Source organism: Mercenaria mercenaria, unplaced genomic scaffold (genome assembly GCF_021730395.1).
Source record: "Mercenaria mercenaria strain notata unplaced genomic scaffold, MADL_Memer_1 contig_3221, whole genome shotgun sequence".
Taxonomy (NCBI): Eukaryota; Metazoa; Mollusca; class Bivalvia; order Venerida; family Veneridae; genus Mercenaria; species Mercenaria mercenaria.
The window spans coordinates 43712-66516 of NW_026461341.1; the positions used below are offsets into that span (position 1 = coordinate 43712).

General features: G+C 33.2%; 1 protein-coding gene across 1 annotated transcript; it reads right to left on the reverse strand.

Moving 5' to 3' along the window:
• Window positions 1-13903: 13903 nt before the first annotated feature.
• LOC128552852 (uncharacterized) lies at window positions 13904-22633 on the reverse strand. The gene is made up of 10 exons (XM_053533916.1): window positions 21920-22633; window positions 21125-21384; window positions 20354-20654; window positions 19838-20177; window positions 19481-19559; window positions 19148-19194; window positions 18159-18217; window positions 17792-17861; window positions 16965-17042; window positions 13904-16602 (listed from the first exon to the last, which is right to left on the reverse strand). The coding sequence occupies exons 4-9, from the start codon at window positions 19941-19943 to the stop codon at window positions 16978-16980; spliced, it is 426 nt and encodes a 141-aa protein (XP_053389891.1). The 5' UTR covers window positions 19944-20177; window positions 20354-20654; window positions 21125-21384; window positions 21920-22633; the 3' UTR covers window positions 13904-16602; window positions 16965-16977.
• Between the last annotated feature and the right edge of the window lie 172 nt (window positions 22634-22805).

The window sequence follows — 22805 nt, forward strand, 5'->3', positions numbered from 1 at the left end:
CAGACTGCACGGATGCTGGTCGGAAACGCATTATGTTGGTTTTCTCATGGCGCGGCTCAAATCATTTAACTTTTCAGTGACATCCTTTTTTCCATTATGCATTAGAAGCCATTTTATATTCAGATTTGTGTTTATTTTTTGGGCAATTGTTTCTGGAATTTCATTCACTTGCCTCTTATCAACTAATTATTTACCAATTTGTTGCTTGTCAACGTGGGTGGTACGTAAGGCAAAACTTACGAAATAGAACATGTCCTAAAATCTGTAAGTCAAGACTTAAGATTTACGAAATCAAGGAATAGCATCGTACCCGATAATATTTGGCTGTACATCTTGAATTTAATTGGTGTTGTACAACAAAAACCTACCGTCTGTAGAGGGCTTTAAAGGGAGTGAAAGATATTTGACGTTTTTAAAACTATAAATATATTTCAAATAATATACAGATTAAAACTGCATCGGTAGCTCAGTTGGTACACTGAGGAATCTTGTTCACATTATGTACCCGGATAATCCTAACTCTGTTCATCGACCCTAACTCAGTGCCAACATGGCTGACAGATAGACGATGCATGTAGTTAATTTCCCTGTCTTTTGTCATGTTTTTATGTTAGTATGCAATGTTAGCGTAAAACCTTTGATAGCCATAATATCCTGTATTGATAACATGTTTTGTGTACTAAATATTTCAATCGACAAGTCACATTTTGTGGCTGGAATTCATTAAAATGTATTCAAAGAAGTCTTCAAAATGAACATGTTTTATGTTTCTAACTGTTTTAAAGTACCAGACATTGCAATAAGACCTTACTTATTAACTGTATTAGTTCAATAAACATCTCTTTGACGATGTTTAACAGTATCAAAGTTTGAAATTCATTTTTAAAGCTTAAACACTGTATTGATTATGAGGTGGGTTTAGATTTGCGGATAATTCCTGACTGGTATAGGAAACAGTGCTGGATAAATACGAACTTAGAATAGATAAACACCTAACCAAACGAAAACATAGCTGTTCATCTGTGCTTTATGTATGAATTATAGATGCTTTAAGTTCTTTGACCCACCCACCCCTGCAGGGATGTGGAATTCCTATATCCAACTTGTCCATCCTGATTTTTTGCCGGCAGACAGGTGCATTTTTCATGTGTCCGCGGACAAGCAGAATTTTTCAGGTATAAAATGAGAAAACAAAAATATCATTTAGATTGTGTGTTTCTTCAAGTGTTTGGAGGTGATAAAGAAAACTTAATGTGTGAATTCCATGATGTACTTGCTGAGATCTCTCGATTGCTGCAGTTTTAGAAAAAATAAAACATTCATCTGTGTCTTTAAGCATCACTTTCCATGATCTGCTTGGTTCTTTGGCTAGGTCTTGCGCACACTGTAACTCGGTGACTATGATAAAAAATCAGGAAAGTAAACAACTTAAAAAAGTATTTCGACAAGTCTGTTAGTAGAATTCCAACTGCTGAGACAATAAGTCACTGTCAAAGGAAATATGGGAGCCAGTAGTCAGCCAAATGAAAATTAAAAGCACACAGAGATCGCAAGTATGACTAAAAAAAGTCGGAACGTTTTAAGAGTCTTTCTCTGAATTCGTCTGGCTTTGTACCATTGCGTGGACAGTGTTTTGGGCATGGCATCAAAAGATCCCGAACCCTGCTTGCGCGATTTCAGACTTTTATAAACTTTAAAAGGCAAATATTTTAACAGCTTATTTTTTACCACATTTACTGTGATACGCTTTTCTTTTCATTGGCCTAAATAAAGAACTCTCCAGTCTATTTGCAGTTTCATGAAGGCTTAATATTACAAATCCAAGCGAGTGAAATTTGACTATGGACAAGTGGAATTTTTAAGTGTCTGTAGACAAGTGTAAAATGTGTGGATTTCCACACCCCGGCACTGACAACACTGTCAATCCATGATCCCCCTCCACACACACACACACACACTTTTCTTCCCTACTTACCGTGAAAAATATTATATTTAATAATTAATCATAAATCTAATCCCATTTAAACAATATCAAAATATTCCACCATTAGCACCTCTGTAAAATCTCTTACACTATAAGATATACAAGATTGGAAACAAACGCAATAATTCTGAAACAGTGTATGCGAGAGAGAGAGAGAGAGAAGGTTGGGGGTTACAGAACTTCGAACATCGATGGTATTAAATAATTTCTTATATAAATATATAATAATTTTGTCTTTTATATTGATAGTCTGCCTATATATCCAAAAAAGAGGCCTAAAAATTGCCTTTGATGGCATTTTTTGTTAATGCCCGACAGCCATATTCATTGTTAACTTTATAAAAATTGGAAACTTTTCAGGGGGGCTGTCGCCTTCTGAGGGTCATAGTAAGGTCACAGCACAAGGTCAAAGGTCAATAAGTGCATTTTTGTTATAAACTTCAGATTTTCGCCATTTTTGCTACATTCTAATACAAACTTGTAACTTTTTGGTGATGATTATGAATCTGAGAAGTAAAATAAATTGCTTCAAATAGATTTATTGCATTTGAGACTGGCAAAATTCAAAACGACTAAGGTTATTTCTATAGAATAAGCTTAACTTTTCGTACGTTCTGATATTTTGTTCATTTATGGAAGTTGTCTTTCTCGTGTTTCTAAAACTTCCGTTTTCAGGCTAACAATTTCCATAAAGGCTGGTTGGTTACCTGTATGATTGTCTTTGTAAGCAGTACAGGTAGAAATATTTGATAAAGACTAGTACAGTCACACTTCGTTTGCTCGAATTCGGATTATCCAATTACTACTTTTGGCTCAAACTCAGCGTCAGATCTATATAATGTATATTTCACGTTTGCTTGTACTACTGATATCTCGAACACATTTTGCTTGTCCCGTCGATCTCTAGCAAACATATTTTGACTGTACTAACTCTTGACAGATCTAAAGTTTCCTTCGGAAGCATAGAACTCAAGGACGTAAAAATAGCAAACTCGGTTTGATTAAGTCTGTTTGTGAGATGTGCAAATTCTCGCAAGCATTATCTAGAATGATCCATGCTGTCAATCAAAACTCTATTCCAGTGATGTACGCTTGTGCTGTAGCACTTTCATGAATGTGTGGGCGTTTAGAAATACTACCTATGTATCAAAGTGTAAATATAAATAATAGATAACCGCAAATGTTATGGGGTTTTTGTGTGTTTAATTTCTTAGATTTTTTTTTTTCATTCCATTAGCGTGAAAATGGTACTTTTCATATTTTTGAATCAGGTTAAAAAATATTTCTTTGCGCATTAACATTAGGCTATTATAAGAACTGGTAACCGCTCTTCATGTGTTTCCGATATCTAAAATTTTGAAACTATTTGTTTATGTTGGTTCTACAGATGTCATAACTTCAAAAAGGCTTGATAATTGTCAGTGAATTTGGTAGTATATCAAATGTTATTAGTATTGTCTTTATGACTGTGAATATAGGAGCAAAACACCTTTAGATTTCCGAGTGATTGGTTGGTGATAGAACCGAGTACAGCAAAGGTATCACAAAAGAATCTACTGATGTTATAAAATAAACAAATGTGAGCTTACGCTACTGTAGCCTTAAACGTGTAAAAATAAATATATTGTCAATTAGATTCAGTGCGGAATGCTAGAATGAACTACCCTTATATAGAAATAACTTCTTACCCTTATATAAAAAAAACCCGAATAAACCCCATAACACTTCATATGCTATACGTCTTAGCCCGACATATTCAATCGGCATTATTTGTTTATTATAAACCCATCGTTTTGAATTTCAAATATCTTCTTCATGCTCTTCTCATCCTGCAGGAAGTTATTTTTACGCATTGTATATCTCTTGGTAACTATCGAACCACCATACTTCATCATTTTGATTAGTTGAACCATCATCTGTCAGTAATCATGAAAATATCGGAGGGTATAACTTCGATATTTCACTGAATGAGCCTCAATGTTACTATTATAAAAGATTCTTAATCAACCTTCTGATGTTTTTGTACCTTTATTTTTACAATTGTATTTGTAAAACATCTGAATGACTAATGATTCAGTGTCAAGACACAAGCTTTGTTTTCACAATGTTATCAATGACATCCTGTCTGAAACCAAGTGTCAGATCTGTAAATTGTTACGATCTGATTCGTTTTCAACTTTTGTTTTGAACAGGAAGTAAGAGTGTAGAACCAAGCCAACGATAAAAGAATCGAAATAGAAATAGCCTGCTGAATTTTCAGAATAAAATGATGCAAATATCGCATTAAGAGCTTCGGTGAGAGAAAATCCAGTTCTTGAAATGTGCTACTTTATTGCAAATACATAAAATGTAACGATAAATGCCTGACCGATAGTAAAAAAATAGAATTATATTACAGCAAATCAAGGGAATAGTGTATATATCAACTTGTTGAAATCCTACAGATCTGTTCCGTTTAGTTTAATACGGTACATATATTGTGACCAGTATTTCAGTTATTCTTCTAAAATGGTCATATTTAACCATCACCGCGTGGACAAATTAACATAAATATAATTTATATCATGTAATGAATCATCACCAAATTTGAAATCATTTCTTTAGGGGCTGGAGAAGGATTCCATATAATATTATATATGTTCCTTTCAACAGTATTTCAGTCATTTAACGGCGATCAATTAACCTAATCAGTGTTCTGGAGTCGCTGAAAGTAGTAACTAAGCCTTTTCCCCGCAAGTAACTGCCAACTCACGATCCCGCGATCCTTAGATATGCGCCCTACTGATTGAGCTAAAATACTTGTTTGAATACATGACAGTAAAGTGATTTTAACTACTTACATGAGAATTTTATACATTTATATGTAATTCATTTTCCGCTGTTCATATAGTCTTCTTCCTCAAAACCTATCATATTTTCTCTTTCGCACACGTTTCTCAAAAGGTGTACAATATGTAAATATTATTTTTATAGTCAGTTCAAAGCTTAAATTCAAATTTTATTGTTGCCTGAAATGCAAGAAATGCATTTGCAGTGTCATTTTGTAATCATTTGCTCAACAATTTTTCTAACTCAATACCTGGCTTTTGTTTTTATCTCTGCCAAATTTTGACAGACTTGAATGGAAATTGGACACATTATTTAATGACCAGTTCAATCAAATAGGCGATATCAATTATGCGTACACTCGTTCAAATAAGGTACCCCCACCTCTTCCAAGTAAATGTCACAGAATGAAAGCAACTTGGTGCTGGTCTGTATGCGGTATGTACTACCATCTGCGGGATTAATCAATTTTGTCATTAATGTGGTGTCATTAATGACGTCATAAACCTGATAAAAAATTAACATGTTCATATTGAAAATATAGACGGATGTTCCATTACAACTAAACAGAGTTGAACAATCAGAATATAGTAATTTGAATTTCATTGAATTAATAGAATCAAAGTATACTACTGTGATTTGGAATTTACTAATTATGTGACTTTTAATTTAAGGGTTACCTTATTGTTACCCTTACAGTTAAATGAATTTACATTAGGCTATGATCGTTTTTATATTATATTATAATAAAATAACCATTTAACATTGTGTAAAACATTCATTCAAATCTGCCAAAATTTGGCGATGAAAGGAATAAAACAAGTGTGGAGTTAGAAAAATTGTTAAGTATATTATTAATATACGCACTATTTTGCTACCTTTAATAACATAGAAGTCATTTTTAAAAGTTCAGTTTTGACCTTGACATGTCTGTGACCTTAAAATTACATTGAAATAACCCTTGGATACGACAGTTCCAAAAACATTTCTCTGGTTCATCCACATATAATGATTAACAAACATGTCAAGTAAAACACACTGCCATCGTATGCCACTTTTCCCAGATATATATTATTCTATATAATATTATATAAATATTATATATATATTTTTATATATTTTCATCAGTTTTATTGACAAAATACTAAAGGGCGTTGAGACACAATATTAAAACCAATTTAGATGGTATATGAAAATAAAAAATGCATAGCGGCATAGTTTATTTGTAAATGCACTTATTTGACCTTTGACCCCATTGTACTGTAATTATGAACCCTAGAAGGCGACAGCCCCTTTTAAATTTCATGTTCGATCCTAAGGAACACTTTTATACTAATATCCGAGCATTAACAAAAAATGCCATCAGAAGTCACATTTTCTCAAAATATTGGCAGACTATTAGTCGTTTTGAATTTTGCCAGTCTCAAATGCAATAAATCTATTTGAAGCAATTTATTTTACTTCTCAGATTCATAATCATCACCAAAAAGTTACAAGTTTGTATTAGAATGTAGCAAAAATGGCGAAAATCTGAAGTTTATAACAAAAATGCACTTATTGACCTTTGACCTTGTGCTGTGACCTTACTATGACCCTCAGAAGGCGACAGCCCCCCTGAAAAGTTTCCAATTTTTATAAAGTTAACAATGAATATGGCTGTCGGGCATTAACAAAAAATGCCATCAAAGGCAATTTTTAGGCCTCTTTTTTGGATATATAGGCAGACTAGTATATTTTTGCTTTCAAACAACAAAACAGTAGAGGCATCAAAAGCATAAGAGTATTTTTTAAGATTTTTTGTAAAATTTTTCATAGAAAAGTTTGCCTTGTTCGTCGGTATTCCACCTGAAAACACAAGGGTTGATATATTTAACATGATACATTTTGAAATAGATATACACTTGATCAATGGAGACAGATATAACAACCGAAACATTCCTTCATACATCAAAATTACACAGAAAACAAAGCTGTATCGGCTTTACATCCGCCATGTTGGCACTGAGTTAGGGTCGCTGAACAGAGTTAAGATTTTCCGGGTACATAGTGTGTTGTTAGTGATTTGAGATTAGGAGGCTGTGGGTTCGAATCCCACACAGGGGATTTGTTTTATAATTGAATTTATTTAAGAAATAATATATCTCATCCAGTGATTTGTCTCGTGATATAATTCCTTCGCATCTGAACGACAAACAATTATTTATTCAAGAGCAAATCACTAAATGAGATATATTATTTCGATTCTAACACGTTACTAAGGATTTTTAAGTACACTCTTGGTGACATTCATTAAATATTTGCCCGTTTTCAATCGGTTTCTTTTCAAGCGCGCCGCTATGCCGTTTGACGCCATGACGTAATAATTGTAACGTCAGAACAGTGATTTGTTGTATATTCTAACACGATCCGATTCATTTTCCTATTAAACAAAGAAGGAGGAAAGCAGTGAATTATCATACAACAAATCACTGTTCTGACGTCACAATTATTACGTCATGGCGTCAAGCGGCATATAGGCGCGCTGGAAAAGAAACCGACTGAAAACGGGCAAATATTTAATGCATGTCATCAAGGATGTACTTTAAAATCTTTTATAACGTGTTAGAATCGAAATAATATATCTCATTTAGTGATTTGCTCTTGAATAAATCATTGCTGGTCGTTCAGATGCGTATTTATTATATCACTCGGGCTACGCCCTCGTGATATAATTCCTTCGCATCTGAACTCCAAGCAATGATTTATTCAACGACAAATCACTGGATGAGATATATTATTTCTTAAATAATTCACTGTTTTCTGCCTTCTTTCTTTAATAGGAAAATGAATCGGATCGTGTTAGAATTACATTTTTCATGTGTTTTTGTTTTTTTTTTGTTTTTTTTATTTCATTTTGTTTTATCAGTTCAATTTCATTTTTAATTTCATTCGTACAATTTCAATATAGGCCTACTCAATACATTTCAAACACACGCGTCCAATGGAGCATCTTCGCACTCGCTGGCGGTGTTAGTTTCCTCCGAATCAGTGTCATCAGCTAATTGAACGACCAAATTGTCAAGAGCTATGTCAACCATGTTGAATAATTCACAATCAAGAAGATATTTGAAAAACCTATATTATATGCGAAAATAGCAAAAGGATACAAGTAATGCGATTCAAATACATGTTCATCATTTTAAAATGTATGTTAGCAAAATATAAAATGAAAAAGATATAAAATGAAAAAAAAACATATTGATCTCCGTTGGAATTCAAACTCACAAAAGCTAGATTCTAGAGCCGTCACGCTTACCACTGCACCACTGCGTCTAATTGTCGAAGAAGGCAATCATTTAAATATTTATTATAAAAATAAGTTATAAAAAGGTAGGGTACCCCTTTACTGAAGTGGTTTATTCCAGTAACCTTTCAAATCTATTAATAAAAGCGACAGGTCACGCCTAAATGCTAGTAAATATATTTCATGACAGACTGATAAATCTACATATTCGCAACATTTTATGGAACGTCAGCTAAACAAAATATTTGAACCTTCTTCTCTATATAACAACCAAAGATGATTTAAGACTGTTTACGATGTTCCATTAGGAATATCACCTTCTGTCTGATAGTGGCCATGTGCGAAGCGCGACATCACGCTGTCGAAGCACGAGATCACGATGGCGATGCGCAAGACCACGATGACGAAGTAGTGCAAGATCACGATGGCGAAGCATGCAATTAATTTGCAGTTTCACCGTCATAATCTCGCGCTTCGCCCTAGTTGGCTCAATCTCAATGCATGACTTTCTGTAGCAATATGGTTACAGCGAAATCAAGATGACAAAGCGCAATATTTTTGTGACTTCGCGTTTTCCCATCGTTAATTCGCGCTCCGTCATCTTTCGCGCGAGATCTCGATGGGGAAGCGTAAAATAACAGTTTTTTTACGATCTCGCGCTTCGCCTTTGTGATCCGATACATCTCGTATCGTTAGAGTAAGGGATGCACGACGTGCGACACCACTGTCCTGCTGTAATATTTTAAGTTGCTACATTCAGTAATATTTGTTGACAATTAAGCTAATTATTTGTTAAGCAATGCAATATTACGAAGTATAGATAATTTTCTAACAAGGTCTTTATTCCATTGTTTGCCATTTCCTTCGATCACTATCATAAATGTGATAAGATCTACAGAAGACTGTATAAGAACAATTTGCATAATTCGAATATACAAGTTGTCAAGATATTAATCTGTGATTTCATTGGTTGAAAATCGTAAATTGAAAAGATAATAAATAATGCAGCATTCAGGTAAAAAAAGACAGTTAGTTAGTGGATATCCACAGAACAAATGTGTTATACTTTAATAATTAATTTCTTGTTAGTTCGGTTAACCGACGTTGAAAGTGACACTAAATTTCTTATTTAATTATATAGACTGCATAACCAGTGTCAAAAAGCTGACTATGTTTTGTTATAAACATATACCTTTTGTTAATTTGAATTATTGTGGATAAACAAAAATAGTAAAATTGGACTGAAACGTTCGTTCTACATTATACCCGTCATCCCAGAATTGACGGCATCACACCACGATGGCGAAGCTGAGAACCAGCCATCGTAATCTCGTGCTTCGCCATCGTGGACTCGCGCTTCGGCATATTGATTACCTGCGTCGCTATCGTGGTTCCGCACTTTGCGCACGGCCACTTTCAGAGATCCCGCGACGGCACTAACGGAACACTAATTTTGTTATATGTTATATTCATTTCATGGTCATCTAGGAATTCATTGAATGTATAAACGTATATCTTATCTTATACCCCAGTCACACATACGGCGCGGATAGCTACGTCTAGCCACGGATAGAAACGTAGTAATATGTATCGATCCGTATCGATCCGTACCTGAGCCGTGCCTTAAAGTAGTAATCCTTATCAATCCGTACGGCTCAGGTTCGGATCGATACGGTTTACTACGTTTCTATCCGTGACTAGACGTAGCTATCCGCACCGTATGTGTGACTGGGGTATAAACGAAAACAAACCAATAACATAGAAATTCAGATATTTTGCATCACCCATGATTAAATGTACTTTTTTCAATAAAAACAATTTTTACCAGTACCGCGGCTACGAGAAAAATATTTATACAAAGATATAGATCTAGAAAACCAAATAGCATCAGATATTTAGAAAATAATGTAATTTGATCGCATCTAATGACCGATTAATAAAAACTTTATAAAGGTAATTGGGGAAGACAGTTCTGTGTATATCAGCATATGACAATAGGTTACAGGTATACAAAGACATGTGTGTGGATTATGTGTATATTATTTCGATTTTGAAGGGCCTTTATATAATTATACGAAATAGCATATCAAACGTATTTAAGCCCTCTTTCTCGGCGGCTGTATGGTGCCAAATAATATGTCGGCGTGACGTCAATATTGCCGTGATTTAACGGCAATGTGAATGAAATTTCCTATTAGAATATAGAATCATAAGAATGTTGGATATTATTATATTGATCATGAAGATAACATATTGTGGTACTATCGATTTTAAAGAGGGTACTGCTGTGTTATATCGAGGGAGATTGGGGAATGTTTTGTTGATAAAACTGTTAAGTACTATTCTTATCCATGGAAATGGAGATATTAGTTAAATATAAAGTATGAGATATTGTGCTATTGATATTGACAAATTTAATGGCGATGGTCTGAAAATCTATAATGGGTAGCTGTCTTTAACTAATTTATATATTTTTCATAAAATGTACCTAAAGATAATTTAAGGATATCGTTAAGCTTCTGGTTCATTCGATAATAATACTAATGGATAGAAAACAGAAACGGGACACCAACTCACTACGTTGGAAGCGTCAAGAAGATTTGAGGGATTACTATGTGCTATATATTCCAAATATACCAGCTACATAATGATTCAATACCAAGTAAGTAAACTACCATTTTTTCACAAAAAGGCGTTCTAGTGCTACATGCATAAATGATTCTTGATATATTTTTTCACATTTTAACGTCTGTCGGTAAAGTTTATATAAATGTAAAACGATTGTATATTTAGACTAGATTAATTTGTTACATCTTATAATTAGCCAATGGTGGAGTTCCTCGAGAAGCAATAAATTTAGCAGAGATACCGTTCGAAGCACTACAGGACATTTACATTCACTAAAGATTCTTTAAGACAAGCCATTGTTAGGGGAAAGCACACCGAATATAGCAAAAAATGTGCCTACTATTTAATACCGGTCAGATACCATGCACTTGGAATCCGACGCGATCATTATTAGACAGCTGTTGATCATTTCTTAGCGATGAGGCAATGATAACGATGATATCCATACTTTATAATCAAGCTATAGATATGTCCTCATAAAAATATAATCCAACGCGTTTTCGCTTATCACTTTTGTACGGAAGAACATTAGTGCCTGGTTTATGTTATTTATTAACTCGAAATTTCGAGTTACTAAGTCAATATTTCGAGTTAATATCTTGACATTTCGAGTAATGCATCTCAAATTTCGAGTTACTTAATTCAAAATTTGAGATACTAAGTTAGTAACTTGAAATTTCGAGTTAATAAGTCGAAATTTCGAGTTAAACAACTTGAAACTTTAAGTTAATAGCACTAATTTTCGACTTCGTATCTTGCCCTTTTATCCGCAAAATTTGAACGTCTGTCCGTCTGTCAAAGGCCAAAAATGTAATGGACGACTTTTGACCATTCGATGAGGAATCATTCATCTTTCTACACGTACATATCTTTTACCCAACATGTAGCGACTTGAACATATACTACCAGTCATAGATTTGTATGACATACCCCCTAGCCTCCAGAGCTATTCCAGATTTCAAACTGTATTCAGGAAATATACCTTAATTTACATGTATAGTAGGTTCGGGTGGTAGTGGCTCGAACAAGGTCGAAAACCTTCCAGATATGGTCAAAATAGTGTAATCTTCTAAGTTTGAATACTTCCCGGTCACCTTCTGTGACCGCTCCTCAAAATCTAGATCTGTCCAGGTACCCAATCTTGGTCAGACTCATTACTACGTTCATGTAGGGTATGTCTATATTTCCTTACCATATCGGCTCAAACTAGGTCGAAAACCTTCCAGACCTAAACATGGTTTAAATAGTGATATTTTTATGAGCAAACGCTACCCGGTCATTTTAATCATATGACCCTATAGGGCTGCCCGATGGATACACCAGGTACCTAATATTTGCCAGGACCATTACAGCAACGTTAACGATTGTAGTTAGTAACTAAAAAATTCGAGATACGTGACTCGAAATTTCGACTTAATAACTCGAAATTTTGACTTAGTAACTTGAATTTTCGAATTAAGTAACTCGAAATTTCGACTTAGTTACTAAGTTGAAATTTCGAGATATTAACTCGAAATTTCGTCTTAATGACTAAGTCGAAATTTCGAGTTAGTAGCTCGAATTTTCGAGTTAATAAAATAACATACACCTGGCACTTATGCTCTTCCGTACTTTTGGGCTATATCCGATGTATTTTAATCTTCTATTACTTAGTAATCGGGAAATCATTCAAATCTATAAATATATAAATGGTTTCCCGACGTTTATAAGATTGCCTACGTCATTGCTGTAAAACTTGTATTAAAGGTAGATGATCAATTTTTGGTCAAGGAAATTTTAATATTTTGTAATTTACACGTTTGTATGTTCATTTAAAAACTTTATGCAATTAGGATCACTACAGGTACATTTATTTTTAAAATTTGTTTTTCCTATCATGGTTACCCAACTAACATGGAGTTATTTTAGCAGTAAAAAGGATATAGATATAAGAGCTATTGCATTTTATTTGATAAAATGAAATTCATTGGAAATTTATTATTACCTAATTTTGCCCGTCTTGATTGCATAATCCAGAAAGATTGTCAATAAATGAATTTAGAAGCTGTATTCAGTTTTAAAACTTGCCGTTGTTAAAATACCCCGGTATCTATCAAATGCAAGTAAACACTAAATATCATACTGAAACATAAAGAAATACTCAGCTTAAGTATTTAATGGAGGTAATAATAAAAAATATAAAAACCCATGCAACAAACGCTTACTCTAAGTAAGAGTTTTTTCCTTAAAATAATCTCATAAGTAAAAAAGGTCTTAAAATGTTGCTTAAGTGATACTTACCACGTCTAGATGTACAACTATTCAAGGACATTAAGATGATAGTTGCCGCTTTGTTCGTCTTGTTCGTCGCCCGTGCAAGGTCCTTGTCCGGTGCATAACTTATGTAATTGTCAAGGCTGGATCAAGGCCAAGATATAAAAGATTTTATTGATTATCAAAATTGTTTCCCTTTTTATACTGATATGTAGTGCTCACTTTACTAAATTATTGCTTAAGAAAGGGAACTTCAATGTAAAACTAATTAATCAGGATAGGCCCATTCGGACTTCTTGTTTGGATTCTTTTCTAGTATATTATCTAAGTATATATTTATAACTGAGTACATTACTTTTAGTTCCACAAAAGTATTTAATTTCTACATGTTTTAATAAAGTTCCTCGTTCCGTGCATCTAACGACGAGCATAGACAAATCTCGAAAATTGAATTAGTCAAAATGTGACGACGAAATTTGGTGAAAGATTTCCTGGGATGACTTAATTTTGTTTTGTTATAGATACAAGTGCTGTGAATGCTTACATGGGTCACAATGATTGAGGTTTTCCCGACATATGTATCTATACACCTGGCAATTCTTTTATGCAAATACTAGTATAACATTTCAGCATCCGATCTCTCTCAAAACTTTTATGGCAACCCTCGCACGGCCATATCTATACCAATCAAACGAAAAAGTTACTTACTTATTATTAAATAAAAATAAACTGAGCCGGATCTTTTGGAAAAAAAGAGTAATTTGAGCCTAAAAATATCCCAACATAATTTTACAGGCAAAATCACGTGCAAACCGTGCATTTACAAGTACGTAAAAAGGCATTTATTATTACTACAGGGAGTTGGGGGTTGGATAACCTTTTAACTTTTGGCATTCCTGTGGTTTGATAAGGAACAACGCAACTGCAAGTTCCTGTATAGAATATACACTGAGGTTAAGTTTATTTTACAGAAATTTATCAACAAGCAAAATCCTTTTGGTTAATAAAATGTTAAAACCAAGAATATTGCAAGATTATTTATATTAACAATGTTAGAGATTGCGTATTATAAAAATACAACAAATATCTAGAATTTCAAAACAATTGAGAAACTGCTTAAGCATGATGTGATATGGTTAATTAAATGCAAACACAAACAGATCACTCATTCAAAAGACTAAAATATACAAAAGTGTAGTCAATAATTAATATTCTACCAAAAATATGAAAACATGTCATTCATTTTAAAGAAGTACGCAGGCGCGAGTCCAAATAATTATTTCATATACATTGTATTACAATATCTTTACAAAGACGGCGACGTATATCATGGTATATTAGACAACAAACAGAAAAATATTACTCTAAATGAAAGTTTAATATTTAGATCACTATTGCTTGAAGAGTTTTCGACATACGGTATACTTAAGGATGTAAAAGCGTTTTTTTCGGGATATCCGCCATTTTCAAAAATGTTTCTTCGAATATTGCTGGCATTTGCCTAAAATTAAGGTAAGATTTACAATGGGGTAGGGGTAGGTAATTTCAAATATCTATCAAAGTAGATCAGGTTTGGTTTTGATATTTTTCTGACTGATACATATAATGTTAAGCTATTAATGAAATAAATGTTTTCAAGATAGCACTTTATATTATCTAGAAAATATAGATTAAAACAAAAAGGACAAAAAATATCAAAATTCACCACTTTTTAGCAGTTTTTTCTTAATAAATCTCTTAGATGCACGGTGACTCCAACTTTTTTCTTTCCATTTTGAAGCATTTTTGTGTGTCTTTAATGCTGCAAAATATTTTGAAAATCTTAACGTCAGAATTTTTTTTGTCGATCTAAATACGTTTTTTCCATTGAAAATAATGTGGGTGGGGTAATTATGTTAACATGTAAAAATTAAAGAGACTTGTTAGTGACATTTATGCTTATATAATACCGACATCACCATATATTCATATTAACCTGTAAGACCTGAAATCCCTATAAGATTAAGTAGGATATTATATGTTTTATATAGTACCACCATTTTTCTAATTTTACAAAATTTCAGAAATGCTTAAGCAGTGGGTGAAGAAAATGCCCTATAAAATTAAAACGAGTTCGGTGACCTATGTTTTTACTGCTCTTGTTTGTCTTAGAAACTAATGTTCTTCAAGCTCTCAGAGTATAAAAAAATTCTTAACGTAGGAAAAAATTCGCTCGTACATCCTTAAATATCGACATCAATCAAATGTTCCAAAATGGTTACTTCATGTTTTATTAACCCTTACCCTGCTAAATTTCTATAATGAACTTGTCCATCTTTCAATTTGGACAGTACCAAAGGTCTTTGCCAAATATATACTGACTAAATGGCGAACAGTGCAGATTTTGATCAGACTGCGCGAATGTACAGGCTGATCAAGATGTACGCCGGTCGGAAAAGCAGGATCAATCGTGTCCGGCATGATGAGGTTTAAGTTTTATTGTATGGTCCATTACACATAACCATGAAGAAAAATCTAAATCTTTAAATTATGAATAAACTGGCTATATCAAGATCGAGATTGAGATCGAGATCGAATAATTTGAAGATCCTATTGACTTATTAACTAGTAAGTAACAATAAAAAAGTAAGTCAGACCATAAAATGATGGACACGCCTATAATAAGTACTTTGAATATAAACAACATTATCTAGGTAGTTTTCGTAACTGTCCTTCATTTTAATCAAACATAAAAATATACAAAGTCACATATATCAAAAAAAGTGTTGGTGCATTGTATCTTTTCTTTAACTTTAACACAGTAAGGCTCCAAAAAGGTTTTGGTGTGACTGTCATCAACCAAATACATGATGATAACTCCGACAATTGTAAGCATTGCTTTTTTCTAACAAAGTTCATAATTTGCTAAACTGTATGATGTGTAAAATCAGAGAAATTGGCAACAAGAGGCTTATCTTCTCTATTTACCTTCACATAAATAGTTAGAGGTACAAGGTGTAGTCAGTGAAAACAAACTGATAAGATTTTTATATGTTACTATGCATTATGTAAACTTTAAAATGTTAAAATGATTTGGTAAAAAATATTGTCATGTCTTCTGGAAAATACCTTATTGAAAAGCCATCTCGAGTTATGATCAAAATCATAAATGTTTTAACATAGAGAATTTACATATCTTTAAAACATTTGGACACAAAACAGACATAAGAAGACACAACCTGTGTAGTGTCTACGACAGAACAGCATTTTTAACTAACATAAACCGACATTTCAAAACTAGACAGATTAAATAAACCAAGATGTTTTGGAGAACTTTGCCTCTTATCTAGATGTCAGATATTATTTTAAACGCTCAAAATATATGTTTAAAGTTTAAACTGATTTGATACTATCTTACCCAAATTCAGTAATGCATAATATTTCAAAACTTAATGTACATCTTGACCAGTGGATAAAGTCTGAAGGAACTTGACATGATGGTATTTTTTATATAAACTTTACTATTTATTGTCTGTACAAATTGTCTGCAATCTGTCATTGTTCATTATCAGCCAAAGTGGAATGCTTCAAACTATGGAATTCTTTAGGAAGTAGAAGGTTCTCCTTCTGTACCGGCTACAATAAATCACTGAAAGTAAAAACAGAGCAGCTAAATATTTTTCGCTTTGCTTTTATGTTACACGTTTATAAAAATGACTACTCAATTTATTGTATATTTATTCTAAAGGTTATGAAACTTTTGGATATATAACAAATACACTTGCCTTTAAGTTACATTTCTGTAGTGTCTACTTCAGCATCATTCAGTGCTAGATAAAGTCAATATAGAATTTTGTTTACGTATGTTGTGCTCATTTGATAGTTGCAAGACGTCAAAATCGCGTTCAGTTCAACAGTTTGTCTTTCAAATTTTTACTACGTTTAACAAAGACATACAATGAATACCGATCTATAACTTTGAACATATATATTCAACTTTTTAATACATACTGATTATGCTGTTTTAGTGTTTTAGAAGTACAGAGACCAGTCCAACGATGGCAAGTAGTAAAGCAGCAGATGCAAAGACTGAAAAAGTTTTAAGTACAATCAATTATCAAAACAATTAGACAAAAAATTGTCTACACATCTGACTTTAAACCTATTCTTTTGTTGTTGTCGTATATATTTTATACTATTATTACCATGAGAACAAGCAATTATCAATTAATTCATGAAATGTTTGCATTTAATATTCTTATCAGTTTTTCAGTATACAGAGATCGCATAGTTTTCCATTGGACAATAATACTGTCAACACTCGGAGAAACGTTGTCAGTCTCGGTTCAGCCTCGGTTCATGTTGAGAATATTTACCGTCCCATCCAAAGCTATATGATATTTGTATACTATAGGCAGCAGTTTCCAATCGAGACCTCTTTTATGTAATTTTCCCTTCAGCGAAATTCTAGTTCAAGCATCCGACTCAAACAGCTTCTTCAGATAAGAAGTAAATCTAGATATTTCCTTGCAAATTCGCGTTTTCTTTGCTTAACCGTCCAAAGTACAAGAAAAGAGCCTACTATGACGGATACCTATTTCTCCATCATTCACGCAGTCTTGCCGGAAAAATCTTAAAAGATCAATGTCACATATCATAAGACGGACGTTCCTTTGAAACATATTACTGAACGTACATGTAAATAATGTAACGTCTAAAAAGGTATGTAGGGACATTTATGCAACGTATCATCGGATATATAATTACCCAAAAAGGGTATGCAATGCACAAAATAACTTGATACATTTATGTTTGCCCCAAAGGGAAAGTTTACCAACCTATTACTATAGTGACGTGCGAATCATTCGAAGTACGACTGTCCTCTGTTTTGGTTTCATTCCGCGGCTTCTGAATTGTAAATCATACATTATTGAGCTAATGTATATCAGTAATTATCCTGAGAATTTTACCTAAAATATAACTGATACTAAAACTGATATCCGAACGACTGATTCATAATGAAGATGACATGATCTACGCGTATATCAATTTACAACCAAACATCATGCTTAATACAAATTATTCTCTGGTGTTTAAGCGAAAACGACAGTTTGGTCTGCATAATTCAAGCAAATTATATTTCACTGCAGATCAGACAAAAAATAAGATCAAATAAATTATTCAAATAATTGAATTTTTACAAACCTGCGAAGTCTTGTTAAGTTTGTTTATTTCGGCTGCTTCCTCTGCTTTCTGACTCAAATCTGTGCAAATATAAATATGCAAAGAGATTTACCTCAGTCTATAAACTACAGTTTTGCTGATGTGTTTAATTTTTGACTGCTTTTAACAAGGTTTGCTTGAGTAAAAAAAAAAACAAGCATGTAGGTATGCAACACTATTTTAGGAAGATACAGTAGTCATAATACAGGCCGGCATTTTAAACATTTATTCTCCTTATTTAGTAGACGCATATTTTATCAATTTTGTTTTTGATTATTTTTTGAATTATGTATTAATTCTGTCGCCAATACAGAAATTATGTTCTTCTTCTGGTAAATATAACGTTGCATGAATACAGTAATATGAACATAGAGAAGTGTGTTTAAGTCATAATTATATAAACTTTCAGTATTAGTCTACTCTCTGATCCACCGAGTCTGTAACAGTAAGACTTCATCCGGGTATAAATGGTATACCAGTTTAAAGTTTTCCCGGGGTGATAATGAGAATATTTGACCAATTTTAGGGCCAAAAATGAGATTTCCCCGTGTAAATGTCTGGCCTTTGAAAAATATTGTGCAGGTTAGATTTATACAAAATATTTCCATGGAAACAGCGCTTTAATGTGAATCAAAGATATCCTGAATGTTTTCTAACAATCAATTTAACAATTTAGTCAATCAGATTTGTGTGCGTGCGTGCGTGTGTGCATGCGCACGCCCGTGTCAAATCTTGCTGAAATTAAATATGGATAACAGCCCATCAATGTCCTTTAGGTGATATCTTTAAAAATTGTTTGTACATTTTAAAAAATTAGAAAAGTTCAAATAACCATTAACACTTATGGTGCTTTAGACTGTTGTATAATATGAATGGGTTAGCATTATATTTAAAGAAAAATAAAAAAAATCATTGTAATGAGAAAGATGTATCAAACAGTAATAACTACAAAGGTTTTTAACTATTGTTACCATTGTCTTTCGGTTTCATTTCCTCTAAACTGGAATCAGTTTCTACCCTGAAATGTACAAGCGCATATAAATAAAATAAAAGGTATCCCAATATATCAGAAGCAGAAAACAATTTAATAATCATAAGAACGACTCAAATTTGTGATTATGCAAAAAAAAATCAAACAACATTTTCTAATTACACTAATGTCTTATTTTGTTATGAAATTGCGCTTTATTTTATATGGAATGAATAAGTGGTACTCGCGAAGTATCCTATAGTAAAAATTAACTGAAATGACATTGGCATGAATTATTTCAGTTCCTGATATTTTATTTGTGAAGGTGACTTACCATCTTAGTTCTTTACACTGAAAATCATCATGGACGTCACGCTGGGAACCTTCTTCGCACGGAAACACACATGTCCCATCTGCAATGTAATGAAGGACATGAGAGATGTTGCACATTTCATTATTTCAAATGCAAAAACCGTGAATGTTCGTTTACTCTGATCAACATGAAGTATTTTAGGTAGCGTTTAACAATAAGGTTTTACTAATTAAGGTTTTTAAATAAAGAAGGTTTTACAGAGCTTAATATACATTTTACAGACGTATTGTGTTCATAAAAAGTTGTATTCATAATCCTATGCCACGTTTGCAATTATATTTATTAACAAGCTGAGAAACTATCTATGAGATTACATACTCGGAATTGGGAACAGTCCTAGAACATGGGTTGTAATCGGTGACGCTCGTGCAGTCGAAGCGTTGGTAACTGGTTTCTGCATCATACTTCTGTAGAAACTTGCCATCCAGGCTGTAAAACCCCTTTTCGAAGTCACAATATATCATCGGTGGAGATTTATTGTCTCCCTCGGTATATATCGCATATTGTACTGGCAAGTCTTTGATGTCTTCATGTCTGGCTCTGCATGCATCGTAACAGTTCGATTTGTATAGCTGATATCTTCCCTTTGGGCATTTTTCTTCCTGCACTATAGCCACACTGGAATCTGTAGCTTTACGGGAGACCCTTCTCCAATACCCTGAAATTGACATGCATAATTAAGTATTTGATCATCTGACACGTGCATAAAGTGATTAACGATAACGTAATAAAGAATCAAAGAAGTTTCTAAATCATAAAATATGATAAATTAATGGAGACGAGAGAAAATCGCTCCACATCCAGCTAAATCTGAAAACTGTTGTACAAACACACCTTTTGGGCACACTAGGCCCTGTGGGGAGCAAATATGAAGCATTTCACCATCATCAGCGTATACACAAACAGGCTTGAATCCGGAATCACAAATATCGGCAAACCCGCAGTAACGAATGTAAATATCCATCATTGCTTCATTGCGTTCGCATGTTCCGGATCTAATAAAGTCTGCGTAGTTACAGGTTGATGTATGCAGCAGTTTATATTCATATAAGCCAGGCGTTTCGTGGTTTTGCTGGATTGGAGATGCAGCCACTGGGCTTAGTGCGAACAATATCGGAACGATGAGAAGAAACGTCTGGAATTGAATAACATATTACTTATAATACGTAATATCCAATGACAGTCATTTTTGCAAAACTTCACTATCAGAGTTGAAATACTCAACATGATTTCATTCTGAAACATCCATATTCCCTTAATTACCGTATCATGTTGTTTACTCATGTGGCCTGTAATCATAAAGAATTTCTCAATAGAACGACTACATAAAATGATATGAAAGCTCACACCAGAAGTACTATTTAGTCTACATGCGTCTTTGTTGTGTGACGTTTTAATGGCGTTATTCAGGTAATCTCATTTTGACTTTTTAACCTAACGAACAATAGTAAATCATAATTCAAAACTTCGTTTGAAAATACCACATCTTAAGAAAACATGAAAATAATAGAAATTTATTACACTTGTAAACATGACGAGAAATATTACAGGTGTTAAATTTATACAGCAGTTACTAAATTTAAGAAAATAATAAAATATATTAACCTTTTTGGATGCCATGGGCCGTCCATTCATCAACAGTGAAGCAGATGGAAAAACACAATCAAAGGTACTGGACACTTCTGTCTTAGGATGTTCGCAATGACAGGGCATGTCTCCTGACTTGGTACGCTCAAGTGTCATAGACATATTCGACTTGGTACGGTCGCAGATACTAAAAACGCCTGTCTTGATACTGTATACTTTGCGTTTCTTCTTTTTGATAAAACTTTTCTCCTTTTAGTCTCGTATTGTATTTTCATTCTCTAAAAGAGTGAAATATACAATCGCAGATATTACTAAATGAAATGTAACATCAGTTGTATCTTGATACTGTTGTTAAGGTGATTAATGAGTTTGGTCAAGGAATGGATTGCTCAGAACTTTAACATCGATTTATTTACACTTACTTATGAGCTATGAAAGCTTAATACAGGTTACATTTTCACTGGAATTTTTTTTTTCTTATCCTGGTTGCCCAAATAAGATAGAGTTATTTAATAACAGTTATTTCATCATAAGTATTTTTTAATAAACAAACTTTTCCTAAGAACAGGTACGATTAATATGTATTATGTTTTGTCAAAAATGTGCATCGACAAATATATATTTAGCCGATATTCATTAGAAATGCAAGTTTTGAAATCAAAAGAAATACTCAGCTTTAGACAAACATTTTTTAAACGTGACTGACCACCTTTAATATGATATGCGAAATTGTTTTGTCCATGGATTACCAAAAATTCAATTCTAGGCTACTGAAATACGGACAGTTTCTATTTCATGAATACAAACAGTTACCAGGTGGTTGAAATCAGTCCGAGTTGTTCACAGGACTGTCGGTGCTCTCATCAGATGCTACTTAACCTTTGTTCCTAGATCTTCGTCTATCGTCTAACCCCTGATCTCCTTATATCGTTTATTCTTAGAAATTCGCCTATCGTCTATTCCTTGACCTTCGTCTATCGTGTGTTCCTTGATCTTCGTCTATCGTTTATTCCTAGATATTCGTCTATCGTTTAATTCTTGATCTTCGTCTATTCTATGAACTTCGTCTATCGTGCATTCCTTGATCTTCGTCTATCATCTGTTTCTTGATCTTCGTTTATCGTCTATTCCTAAAACTGCTTATAACTTTTATCATCTATTTATAGAACTTCGTCTGTTGTCTATTCCTAAAACTTATTATATCTTCTATTCTTAGAACTTTGTGTACCGTCTTTTCTTTGATGTTCGTGTATCGTCTATCCCTAGATCTTCGTGTATTGTCTATTCCTAGAACTTTATCTATCGTCTATTCCTAGATGTTCGTGTATCGTCTATCCCTAGATCTTCGTGTATCGTCTATCCCTAGATCTTCGTGTATTGTCTATTCCTAGAACTTTATCTATCGTCTATTCCTAGATGTTAGTGTATCGTCTTTGCCTAGAACTTCGTCTTACTACTCCTTGGTTTTCGTGTATTCTTAGATATTCCTCTTTATCTGTTCCGAGATCTTTATCTATAAAAAAGTCTTCTTCTGTAAAGAAATTTAAGTTTTTAAATTATTTTAGAATTACAATTTTACATTATGTGTGACTCTGCAATTTTTTGCTTCATTATTATTGTTGGTCAGCTATTACTTTCTTACAACACATCTGTAACTTTACTTTAAATATGGTGCGATTACACAATTGTTTTCAAAATT